This window comes from Pygocentrus nattereri, chromosome 16 (genome assembly GCF_015220715.1).
Source record: "Pygocentrus nattereri isolate fPygNat1 chromosome 16, fPygNat1.pri, whole genome shotgun sequence".
Classification (NCBI taxonomy): Eukaryota; Metazoa; Chordata; class Actinopteri; order Characiformes; family Serrasalmidae; genus Pygocentrus; species Pygocentrus nattereri.
The window spans coordinates 36,086,580-36,099,749 of NC_051226.1; the positions used below are offsets into that span (position 1 = coordinate 36,086,580).

Below are 13,170 nucleotides of genomic sequence, written 5' to 3' on the forward strand. Positions count from 1 at the left end.
TTTTGAGATTTATCGTTTATATACGTGTTATTATACACGTGAAGGAGAGCTGGGCTGTCAGTTCTGGCCTATTGGTTCCTTTAGCAGCATGTCGGAGTTTCCTGCGAGGAAGAAACAGAAGCCCTCTTCGGGAGAGGTGCGTACACGTTTTCTGTTTTAGAGTCATTTATTTATTTTATTAAACACAGGTTATATATTCTATCACTGTGGCAGTGGTGGGACTTGTTTTTAAACCAGCCAACACAACGAAAGCCCCCAGAACACAAACACACATTCATCGGAATTGTTAGTCGTTTTTTGGCTTTAACTTGTAGCTTTTTTTTTGCTTTCAGGCTCAAGAAAGGGTCGACTGGAGGAAAAGGAAAGCAGAAAGTGAGTGACACCGCCGTTATTCCGTCTAATTCTAAGGCTAGAGCTTCGTGAATGGGAAGATTTTGACTTGGAAAACCCTTTTCACTGTAACACACGGGGCCATGTGTTCTCAGGGTAAAGGGGGCTTGATCCAGGATCAGTGTGTGTCTGTTATGTCCTGTTGAGTGTGATTATAAGAGTAGAATGAGCTGAGCTTAGATCACTTCTCTCATCCTGAGTTTACAGGGCCTGCTGTATCTTCCCTGATGTACTATATGATCATACATATTCTATGTGGACACCTGACCTGATTTTGGAGTGTGTCTGTTGTATTTTGTGTCCATTCAGCCAAAAGAGCATTTGTGAGGTCAGGCACTGACGTTGGACGAGAGGGGCTGGCTCACAATCAGCATTCCAGGTTATCCCAAAGGTGTTCAGTGGGGCATTGGTCAGGACTCTGTGCAGGTTCCTCCACCCCAAACAGTTGGGATGGATGGATGGAAGGAAATTTAGCACAGGGGCTCAGTCAGGCTGGAGCAGGAAAGCATCTTCACCAAACTGCTGACTCCAACTTGAAAACATACAATTGTGTAAAGTGGCTTTGTGCTGTAGCATAAACAAACTCTTCACTCAAACTAATGGGCCTGAAAAACAGCCCCAGTTCATTATCCCTCCTCCACCAAACTATATAGGTAGCGTTGTCCTGGCATCCACCAAACCCAGACTCGTCTGTCAGACTGCCAGGCTGAACTGTGATTCATCACTCTACACAACACGTTTCCACTGCCCCAGAGCCCGGTGGCGGTGTTTTTTACACCACTCCGGCAGACTCTTGGCATTGTGCATAGCTTGTTTGCAGCTGCTCAGTCATGGAAACCTATTTCATGAAGGTCCTCTTGTGCTGATGTTGCTTCCAGAGGCAGTTTGGAACTCTGTAGTGAGCGATACAACAGAGGACAGGTGATTTCATATGCTACCTGGTGGCCCTCTTCTGTGTGGCTGAGCCTTTGTAGCTCTTATGTGTCCATTCCACAATAATAGCACTTACAGTTACAGTAAGTAACTTAGTTACTTACAGATCTAGCAGGACAGAAATTTCACTATCTGACTTGTTGCAGAGGTGGCATCCTATGATAGTGCCACGTTTAAAGTTACTGAGCTTCTCAGTATGAGACACCCTACTGTGTGTCTATGGAGACTGCACAGCTATGAGCTTGATTTCATACACCTGTTAGTTATGGGTGTGGTGGGAACACCTCAATAATTAGATGTGTCTGCATATTTTTGGCCATATAGTGTATTTCTTAGTGCCAGCGGTTTGTTTTCATATAGACTGTTGAGTTGTGTTGGCTCGTTGTAGGTTAGTTGTGATCATACATTGTGTGTGCCAGTTCAGTTTCACTTGATGAAGACCATATAGGTGGTGGTCTTCACCTAGTGGGTCAAAACCAGACGGGGCCATTACCGAACGTTATCTGTTGATCTGGTAAAGCGATACATGAACCAGTTTGTGACTGATGGCTGTATGTATGCTATATTTTTTTTAACCCATAGAAAAGGAACAGAAGAGGAAATGGAAGGAGGCTAAGCTGATCGAGCAGCTGGAGAAACAAAACCAGGCGAAAGCAGAGGAGGAGAAAATGCAGCAGCAGTGTCAGGAAGAGGAGGAGCCGAAGGCTGAAGGTACCGTGATGTTTCCAGGGACGAACTTCTCAAAACTGAGTTGGAGAGTGAGAAGGCTAACTTTGGGTGAAGCTCAAAGCTGATCATGTCAAAAGTAGCATTACTGACTCAGGAGAGCCTAAAATATATTGAGTGTGTGCTGCTGTGACTCGGCCTTTTGAGCCTTAAATAATCGGGCGTCGAATCGGGAGCTTTCCAGACCACATTGTACGTCTTCATGTATTAATCTCACACGCACAGGCTCAAAAACAAGGTCCATCTAGATGTTTAGGCCTTAAATGCAAAATTAACTTATGAAGTGCTTATGAAGATATGATGGTAGATAGATCATTCACTCATCCTCAGAAGATGCATCTTATGTGCAGTTACACATTTCCACCAGAGAGGTCTCCAAATCCCCAAATCTTAGACAGTGCAGCTTTACGGTAGCGATGGCTTTAACCAAACAATAAGTTGTTCATTGATTAAACCATGAGAACAGCTCTAGAGCATCAGACTACAGGATTAGTTTGTATGGGAAGGGAAAGGAACGAGCAGATAATTAGCTGGGGATGTGGAATATGAATACGTTTTGAATGTGCATTAAGGATAGTAAATGTGATGTATGGGGATGAAATAAGAGTTTAAGTGAATGGAACCTGAATATCAGTATTGTCTCCCATGTGGTCACTGACAGGTCGTTTGTACACTGTGAGCATCGCTTTGCCTGGCTCTGTGTTGGACAATGCTCAGTCTCCGGAGTTGCGGACGTATTTGGCCGGACAGATCGCTCGCGCCTGCGCTGTATTCTGCGTGGATGAGGTGGTCATATTTGACGAGCAGGGGGAGGACACCAGGTGAGCAAGACAGTTACAGTACTGACTACAATTAAAGAGGAATTTCACCAGTTTTTTTAACATTTGCATGCATAATCCAGTCATTGAGGTGTAAAAAGGTGCTAAATTTCCTTCGGGATCAATAAAGTCTGTCCATCCACCCACCCATCCACCCGTAGTCATTCAGATTGTATTGTAGGAGCCAGGGGTTGCCATATCTACAACACAAATTTTATTTACTATCCAAAACCACCCAGGAACCTATTCGTGTCTTCTGAGCTTTTATTTGGAGTGTAAATGATGTCAAAATAGTGGAAAATCTGAAATAATAAGTTTTCTTCAGGGACTGTTTTTCTTTTCAACGCCCTGTGTTTACATTTCTGGCAAGCATGCAAGGTAGTGTTGTCATCTCACAGCAAAAAGGGCATGGGTTCGATTCCCCGGCCGGGCGACCAGGATCCTTTCTGTCTGGAGTTTGCATGTTCTCCTCACGTCTGTGTGGGTTTCCTCCCACAGTCCAGACACATGCAGTTAGGCCAATTGGAGATGCTAAATTGGCCCTGGGTGTGTGTATGTGTGGGTGCCTGCCCAGTGAATGTGTGTGTTTGTGATATGAAGTGTGTCATAATGTTTGCACAGGCCAATGTTTGGCAATTTGTTGAATTAATCAAATAAACAGTGCATTAAAATGTTCCAAAGTGTGTTTTCTGGAGAGGAAAATCAACAAAACGTCATTTGATCAAGGGAGCTCAGACTTTTGCACAGGATGTGTATGTGCTCGCTGTGGTAACACCAATTAAGTGTGAGTGTAATTTGCTAACTTTAGCATTTTCTCCGTGTTTCAGGACGGTGCAGGGAGAGTTTAAAGGTGTGGGGAAGAAGGGCCAGGCCTGCGTCCAGCTGGCCAGAATCCTGCAGTACCTGGAGTGTCCACAGTGAGTCCTGTTTCCTGACGCTCACACTAGGTAGCTGTTTTATAAGGACGAGGTTTCAGACCTGTGGGGTTTAGTTCCGGTCCAAACTGAAACAGAAATTCAGGTCAGGGCTGAAAGCAAAACTATTTTTCTCTTTTGCCTACAATTATTTTTTTTGCCTATTGCAAATGGCTGGCACAGTTTAAGTGCCTCAAGTCAGGGTTACTTTACACAACCTTTACTCTGATTTTACCCCGTCTGATGTTCTTTTATTGTTTTGTCTCTGTAGGTATTTGCGGAAGGCGTTCTTCCCTAAACACTCCGACCTGGAGTTTGCAGGTGGGTGCTGCCTCTGTTTCTCTCCATGTTAGAGAATTCCACCACTTGTTGTGCTCCTCTGACTGTGTTGTTTTTCGGGATGCCTTTCAGGAGTGTTGAACCCTCTGGACAGCCCCCATCACATGCGCATTGATGAGGAGATGGAGTTTAGAGAGGGCGTAGTGCTTGACCGGCCGTGTAAAGCAAGAAAAGGATCTTTTGTGAACTGCGGAATGAGGAAGGTGAGGAGAGAGAGAGAGATGGGCAATGTGATGATCTTTATTACTGTAACACTGCAATAAGCCACAATATGCTTTTCTTTTTCTGGCTACCTTTTTAAGAACATCATTAGCTGTGTTTAATTGGATTTAGTGAAGCACATCTGTGTGCAAAAGCTTTATGTCTTAAGTGAAAACAAGTGACAATTTAATTTAATACACACTTTTTATTTATGTTTATTTGCTGATTTTAACATATTAGGAAAAATACACAAATATGAAGTCTGCCATAACTTTTGCCCAGCCACATTTTATGTTAAACTCTGCAAATAGATAGAAAAGGTTTTAATCTAGGTGGAGATTATTAAGTAAACGCAGAGCTGAAAGCTGCTCCCTCCATTCTTCCCCCATCCTTTTAGTTTGGGTTCCACAGGAAGAGACTCCGTTTGTATTTTTGAGGCCTCTTGTGTGATGCAGTGCCCTCACTTTTCTGTCCACAGGAGGTTCAGATAGATAAGCAGCTACAGCCGGGTCTGCGAGTGACCGTGCGACTCCTTCACAAAAACCAGAAACCAGGTAAATAAATGCACAAGCTCTCATTGTTCAGCGCAGCGAGAAGCAGTTACAGTGACCCTCTATGCGTGGTGATTTCCTCTAAAGCTCACGCTGTACGTGCTTTGTGTGCACTGAGGCACTTCTTCCCGGTTGAGTTCAATGGGAGAGATGCACATTGATTGTGTTTTATTCACTGTGCGTCTAGACATGTGCTGCTATTTGGTATTTTGGTGCGCTTGGATATTAAACTTGCCCAGTGAAGTTATTATAAATCTTTTCATTTAGTCAGACAAGCTGCAACCTCACCTGAGATGCGGAGCAGCTCTGCTCACAAACTCTCACTGCACTCTGATCACGTGATTCAGTTCGTTCTCTGAGTGGAGAGTGTAAACGGTAGCATCAGCCGCAGCACAGCAGAAGGAGGAGCAGGCAGAAACTTTCCTCCCTCAAAAAGACGAAAACCCGTGACCCAGCCAGCATGGGGGAGGATAAAAACGCCCACAAATATCCCACAAATATCTGTATGTTTTCATTTTCGAACTGTGTATCCCAAAAAAGTGACGACTTGACCTTAAGAAGCCAGTTTTGGTGAACGAGCAGCTCAGCAGAGTGCTAATGGGCTAACAGGTGCATCTACTAACTTGTGGCAGGCTTTAAGTTGAAATACAGGGAGGTTCAGAAAGATTCCTCTGATTTCAAAATGATTTATTTCACTTGTGAATAATTAGTGCAGTGAACTGTAAATGGTTTAAATGAGCATAAAGTTTGTAGTTTTACGAGTGCTGGGTATGAACCTCCTCCAGCTGTACGGACATCGTCATATGGTCAAATTCATCCCATACTGGATCGAGCGTGTCGGGTGTCGCTGCATTCACGGCTCTTTCAGGGTTGAACCAACGACGAACGCTCTGAGCTGTTGGAGCTTCACTGTCCAGTTATGACGGACTCACTTTCATGAGCATGCAAAACGCTTTCCGCTCAGGGGTCTCCATCTCCTCTCAGACTGAAGGGAGCCACCTTCTGGTGACAGTCAAACTCTATGAGCCCCTCTTTCAATTGGATTGTGATTGCTTCCTATAGGCGCCTCATAGTCATACAAATATTTCGCTTTGAAATCAGATGAATCTTGTATTTACTGAATTTACCTGTATTTACTGAAGGATGCGTTGTAAAACTGGAACGTATTTACTTGAATGTCAACCTTCGCTTGAGCCGTCTAGCATTAAACTAGAAAATTTGTTGTTAGCATGATGCCATCATATAGAAGATTAAGTTTACCCTTATGAGTCCCACAACGGGGAAATTTCACCTCCACATTTAACCCGTCCGTGAGGTGAAACGCCACATATGCTCTAGTGAGCACACACACTAGGGGGCAGTGAGCACACTTGACCAGAGCGGTGGGCAGCCCTATCCACAGCGCCGGGGAACAGTTGGGGGTTAGGTGTCTTGCTCAAGGGCACTTCAGTCATGGACTGTCGGCTCTGGGGATCGAACCGTCGACCTTCCGGTCACGATGACTGCCCCCAAGAGAAGAAGCTCTCGTACTCCCACCAGACATTGGCATTCTTGCTGTGAGTTTATTTGATAAACAGAGGCTACTAAAGCTTTCCACACTAAGCACTGGCGTGGGTGAAGATGTGACACAGTGCAGTATTTGTCATTTTTGTGTTGGTACGGTATCAGTATGGATACTAGTACTGTGTTCCATGCTGTATTATATGTTGGAGCAGCTCTCAGTGAAGGTCTCTGTGTTCTATGGCAGGTTCTCAGCTCCACTCCTGATAGTCCTGTATGATAAATTCACTCAGTAAGCATCACTATGTGGGCAAACTTTTATTGTGTTTATACTAATACAGTCCACCTTTTGTGCAGAGCCTTCAGGTACCCTGAGTTTAAGTGTTCGACTCAAAGTGGTGAGGTAGCCTTTATCATGAGCGTTTTTTTTTTCGGTGCTGACCAATCAGATCAAAGGAAAGGCAGGTCTTCAGTGACTCTTTTAATGAAGGGGTCATTAGTGGCTGCCGTAGAGTTGAGCTCAACTGTGTGATTTCACAGATTAAAATCATGAGAGAAACAAAAAACCAGCTTTTTAAAACAGGTTTTCAGTCAATAGTAGTAACGTTAGCACGGCTGACTCGCAGTCACAGCTAGAATCACTGCCTTAAGAACAATTAATTGCAAAGAAAATAAATAAATCATGCTTTCTGCCTTCAGAAGGACGCAGTGTGAGCTCCAATGTGTTTGTGTACAGAGAGCAGGGTGCATTGCGGAGTGGTTGTAGCTCCTCATGTCCCAAGAACAGAAGGTGGACTGTACTGGGGCTATAGCGTCCGTCTGGCTTCCTGTCTCAGTGAGTTACTCTTCATTTTTCAGTCCTCTTTCTCACTTTTGCACAGAACACATTTTCATGTTTACTATTTTATCCCGATATGTTCTTATTTTTAATGGAGGTTCATAGAGAAGCGATTAATTTCTAGTGATTTTAGAGCATTTCTACTGGTGCATTTATCATAACATTTTGACACGATTTAAAGGACAGCTGTCAATTTAAAATGGTCAAAAACTAAACTATACTAAACTATACAAAAACTAAAATATATATATTAGTATTACCAAAATGGTAACTTTACAGGAGAAGGAAAAGACCTACTTTACTTTTAGTGTAAGTCAATGGAACCAGATGTTTTTCTAAGGCATTCATCACAAAAATCACAGGCCACATAAAGGGAAAAATATTTTCAAATTATGTTGAAAACTGAAAAACACCAAAAATGGAGATACAAGGTTTTGTTCCGACAGCAGCGATTATATATACGGAACCAGAATTTTTGGTTTTGGTTTTTAGTTTCTTAGTTTTAGTGTTTGTTTCTTTTAAACTGTTTAAAAGCTTCAAAATCATCAGCTTACTTTTCAAAACAAAACAGCAAAAAAAAACCCTTAAAAACGCTGTTCCACATTTTCATGTCACTACCAAAACAGTTCTAGTCTGTGGGTGGAGCTTTATTTTAGCCACGCCCCTGCATTTTAGAGCAGGAAGTGAGACTGCATCCCTGTCCCTCGTGGCCACATGGTGAGCAGTGAGATCCCATTGTTTTTAAGTAAAAGTGTCCCAAAGTCAGAAAATCATTAAGAATAGTTTTAGAATTACCAAAACACACATTTTTTTGTATGTTTTTTTGAAAAATCTAATTTTAAGTGTTATGATTGTTTTGGTAGTGACAAAATGGACTGGCTCAATCATTTGTTTCAGTAAAATAAACATAATCAAGGTATAGGGTCCAAATCTGGGATAGGTCCCAAACGTCTTCAGCTCTGAATTTGGATCAGTTTGGTAGATCCATGTATCTCCGTGTATGTTTTTGTGTTCGTTTCCCAGGTGCTGTAATGACAGAATGTCCATTCAAAGATGGCTATGATCTGACCATTGGGACATCTGAGAGGGGTAGTGACGCTGACCCAACTCCTCTGCCTCCATTCAGGTGTGGTATGAACATAGTCACAGCCAATCCAGCAGAGGTCCAGTCCATCACCTCCCACACCGTCTTTTTACTGCTGTAATTTAAAGGAATCGCCTGAATAATTTGAATAATCAGGTATTTGTTTATTTTATTTTAGTATATGGAAATTTCACCTTTAGTTCAGCCTTTATAACTCAACAGAATTCTAGAGACCTAGTGGGTTGCTGACAGTTCAGAGTTGATGGCTTAATTATTACTGATGGGTACAGAACACAATGAATTTGGCAGTGACTTAATAATGGACATTATAAAGAAAACAAATGGATATATTGGGCAAAATGTTGGAGATGGAGTTGCCAGGTAGAAGGAGAAGAGGTAGACCTCAGAGAAGGTTTATGGATGTAGTGAAGATGGACATGGAGATGGTTGGTGTGAAAGTAGAGGAGGCAATGGATAGGGCAAGATGGAGGCAGATGATCTGCTGTGGCGACCCCTAAAGGGAGCAGCCGAAAGAAGACGAAGATAAAGAAAACAAATAATACCCAGGTGACGTTAGCTAAAGGCAGAACACAGCCATACTTCCCTCTCTGGAGTTTACTCAGAATGGTGCAATAAAGACAAACATCAAGTGAGCAGCAGCTCTGCATATGCCTTGTTGATGAGAGGTCAACGGAGAATGGCTAGACTGGTTCTAGCTGACAGAATGGCAGTAGTAACTCAGATAACCACCCTGTATGATTGTGTTGAGAAGAAAAGCATCTCGAAATGCTCAACATATCGAACCTTCAGGTGGATGGGCTACAACAGCAGAAGACCACGTCGGGTTCCACTTCTGTCAGCCAAGAACAGAAAGCTGAGGCTGCAGTGGGCACAGGCTCACCAAAACTGGACAGCTGAAGGCTGGAAAAATGTAGCTTGATCTGATGAATCTCGATCTCTGTTGAGTCTCACAGATAGTAGGATCAGAATTTGGTGCCAACCTGCCTTGTGTCAGCAGTCCAGGCTGGTGGAGGTGGGGTAAAGGTGTTGATGTTCAAAGCCTGTAGAATGCTGTTCAGGACTTTCCTAATATATTTAGAAGTGATCAAAACAAAAGTCATTTTTGTACCTGAAGAACTGAGTTAATGAGAACATCAGGTGAAGTGTGTATCTCACTCTCTCTCAGGCATATGTTGGTGGTGTTCGGGGGCCTTAAGGGTCTGGAGGAGAGCGTAGCTACGGATCCAAATCTGGACGTGACTGATCCCAGCGTGCTCTTTGATCTCTACCTCAACACCTGCCCAGGACAAGGCAGCCGCACCATCCGCACTGAGGTGAGTGAGAGCGGTCGGGGGTGAGAGCGGGTGGTAATGATAAGTGTTGAAGGTATTTCGATAAAGTGATTATACTGGTTCTGTCCCCAATCCCACATTAGCATTAAAAGCAAAGGAACTTTGAACAATTGCTCGGGGAGAAGTCGTCTAGCTGTTCACTCGCAACATCTCAAACTGACGGGGCAGTTAAGTGCTAGCTAGCATTAGCTTTTAGCATTTTCAGTGTTGAAATTGGTGAGTAAAAAAAAAAGGTGCACATCCTCTGCAAAGTAGGACCAGTTTGGTTCCCTTAAATCAGATGTAACATTGTTTTCAAAGTTTGTAGTGTGTGGCTACCAAAAAGTGCAATACTAAAAAATGTATTAATAAATATCAATGATTACAGTATCTGAAACAAGTGATATTGTGAAACGATCGAGGCCACACTGTAGTGTATTACAGTCTGTCAGAGCGACTGTGTGGATCATTTGAACATTATAGAGCTTTTTAAATAAAACAGTAGAAGCCGTATCGCCCCCTACGCTTCCTGTAGTGTATTACAGTCTGTCAGAGCGACTGTGTGGATCATATGAACATTATAGAGCTTTTTAAATGAAACAGTAGAAGCCGTATCGCCCCCTACGCTTCCTGTAGTGTATTACAGTCGGTCAGAGCGACTGTGTGGATCATTTGAACATTATAGAGCTTTTTAAATGAAACAGTAGAAGCCGTATCGCCTCCTACGCTTCCTGTAGTGTATTACAGTCTGTCAGAGCGACTGCGTGGATCATATGAACATTATAGAGCTTTTTAAATGAAACAGTAGAAGCCGTATCGCCCCCTACGCTTCCTGTAGTGTATTACAGTCTGTCAGAGCGACTGTATGGATCATTTGAACATTATACAACTTTTTAAATGAAACAGTAGAAGTCGTATCGCCCCCTACGCTTCCTGTAGTGTATTACAGTCTGTCAGAGCGACTGTGTGGATCATTTGAACATTATAGAGCTTTTTAAATAAAACAGTAGAAGCCGTATCGCCCCCTACGCTTCCTGTAGTGTATTACAGTCTGTCAGAGCGACTGTGTGGATCATATGAACATTATAGAGCTTTTTAAATGAAACAGTAGAAGCCGTATCGCCCCCTACGCTTCCTGTAGTGTATTACAGTCGGTCAGAGCGACTGTGTGGATCATTTGAACATTATAGAGCTTTTTAAATGAAACAGTAGAAGCCGTATCGCCTCCTACGCTTCCTGTAGTGTATTACAGTCTGTCAGAGCGACTGCGTGGATCATATGAACATTATAGAGCTTTTTAAATGAAACAGTAGAAGCCGTATCGCCCCCTACGCTTCCTGTAGTGTATTACAGTCTGTCAGAGCGACTGTGTGGATCATATGAACATTATAGAGCTTTTTAAATGAAACAGTAGAAGCCGTATCGCCCCCTACGCTTCCTGTAGTGTATTACAGTCTGTCAGAGCGACTGTGTGGATCATATGAACATTATAGAGCTTTTTAAATGAAACAGTAGAAGCCGTATCGCCCCCTACGCTTCCTGTAGTGTATTACAGTCTGTCAGAGCGACTGTGTGGATCATATGAACATTATAGAGGCTTTTAAAATGAAATAGTATAAGCCATATCGCCCCCTACGCTTCCTGTAGTGTATTACAGTCTGTCAGAGCGACTGTGTGGATCATATGAACATTATAGAGCTTTTTAAATAAAACAGTAGAAGCCGTATCGCCCCCTACGCTTCCTGTAGTGTATTACAGTCTGTCAGAGCGACTGTGTGGATCATATGAACATTATAGAGCTTTTTAAATGAAACAGTAGAAGCCGTATCGCCCCCTACGCTTCCTGTAGTGTATTACAGTCGGTCAGAGCGACTGTGTGGATCATTTGAACATTATAGAGCTTTTTAAATGAAACAGTAGAAGCCGTATCGCCCCCTACGCTTCCTGTAGTGTATTACAGTCTGTCAGAGCGACTGTGTGGATCATATGAACATTATAGAGCTTTTTAAATGAAACAGTAGAAGCCGTATCGCCCCCTACGCTTCCTGTAGTGTATTACAGTCTGTCAGAGCGACTGTGTGGATCATATGAACATTATAGAGCTTTTTAAATGAAACAGTAGAAGCCGTATCGCCCCCTACGCTTCCTGTAGTGTATTACAGTCTGTCAGAGCGACTGTGTGGATCATATGAACATTATAGAGCTTTTTAAATGAAACAGTAGAAGCCGTATCGCCCCCTACGCTTCCTGTAGTGTATTACAGTCTGTCAGAGCGACTGTGTGGATCATATGAACATTATAGAGGCTTTTAAAATGAAATAGTATAAGCCATATCGCCCCCTACGCTTCCTGTAGTGTATTACAGTCTGTCAGAGCGACTGTGTGGATCATATGAACATTATAGAGCTTTTTAAATGAAACAGTAGAAGCCGTATCGCCCCCTACGCTTCCTGTAGTGTATTACAGTCTGTCAGAGCGACTGTGTGGATATGAACATTATAGAGCTTTTTAAATGAAACAGTAGAAGCTGTATCGCCCCCTACGCTTCCTGTAGTGTATTACAGTCTGTCAGAGCGACTGTGTGGATATGAACATTATAGAGCTTTTTAAATGAAACAGTAGAAGCCGTATCGCCCCCTATGCTTCATGTGGTGTATTACAGTCTGTCAGAGCGACTGTGTGGATCATTTGAACATTATAGAGCTTTTTAAATGAAACAGTAGAAGCCGTATCGCCCCCTACGCTTCCTGTAGTGTATTACAGTCTGTCAGAGCGACTGTGTGGATCATATGAACATTATAGAGCTTTTTAAATGAAACAGTAGAAGCCGTATCGCCCCCTACGCTTCCTGTAGTGTATTACAGTCTGTCAGAGCGACTGTGTGGATATGAACATTATAGAGCTTTTTAAATGAAACAGTAGAAGCTGTATCGCCCCCTACGCTTCCTGTAGTGTATTACAGTCTGTCAGAGCGACTGTGTGGATATGAACATTATAGAGCTTTTTAAATGAAACAGTAGAAGCCGTATCGCCCCCTACGCTTCCTGTAGTGTATTACAGTCTGTCAGAGTGACCGTGTGGATCATATGAACATTATAGAGCTTTTTAAATGAAACAATAGAAGCCGTATCGCTCCCTACGCTTCCTGTAGTGTATTACAGTCTGTCAGAGTGACTGTGTGGATCATATGAACATTATAGAGCTTTTTAAATGAAACAGTAGAAGCCGTATCGCCCCCTACGCTTCCTGTAGTGTATTACAGTCTGTCAGAGTGACTGTGTGGATCATATGAACGTTATAGAGGCTTTTTAAATGAAACAGTAGAAGCCGTATCGCCCCCTACGCTTCCTGTAGTGTATTACAGTCTGTCAGAGTGACTGTGTGGATCATATGAACATTATAGAGCTTTTTAAATGAAACAGTAGAAGCCGTATCGCCCCCTACGCTTCCTGTAGTGTATTACAGTCTGTCAGAGTGACTGTGTGGATCATATGAACGTTATAGAGGCTTTTTAAATGAAACAGTAGAAGCCGTATCGCCCCCTA

General features: G+C 42.9%; 1 protein-coding gene across 1 annotated transcript in view; it reads left to right on the top strand.

Annotated features, from left to right (window-relative positions):
- spout1 (SPOUT domain containing methyltransferase 1) overlaps positions 1-13,170 on the top strand; it is a 15,249-nt gene continuing 2,079 nt past the window's right edge. The window contains exons 1-11 of the mRNA XM_017725221.2: positions 1-136; positions 333-372; positions 1,906-2,034; positions 2,711-2,870; positions 3,695-3,784; positions 4,053-4,102; positions 4,193-4,323; positions 4,800-4,875; positions 7,109-7,207; positions 8,234-8,336; positions 9,481-9,628. Coding sequence (XP_017580710.1) covers positions 89-136; positions 333-372; positions 1,906-2,034; positions 2,711-2,870; positions 3,695-3,784; positions 4,053-4,102; positions 4,193-4,323; positions 4,800-4,875; positions 7,109-7,207; positions 8,234-8,336; positions 9,481-9,628 — 1,074 coding nt within the window. The 5' untranslated portion in view covers positions 1-88. The remainder of the gene's footprint in view (positions 137-332; positions 373-1,905; positions 2,035-2,710; positions 2,871-3,694; positions 3,785-4,052; positions 4,103-4,192; positions 4,324-4,799; positions 4,876-7,108; positions 7,208-8,233; positions 8,337-9,480; positions 9,629-13,170) is intronic.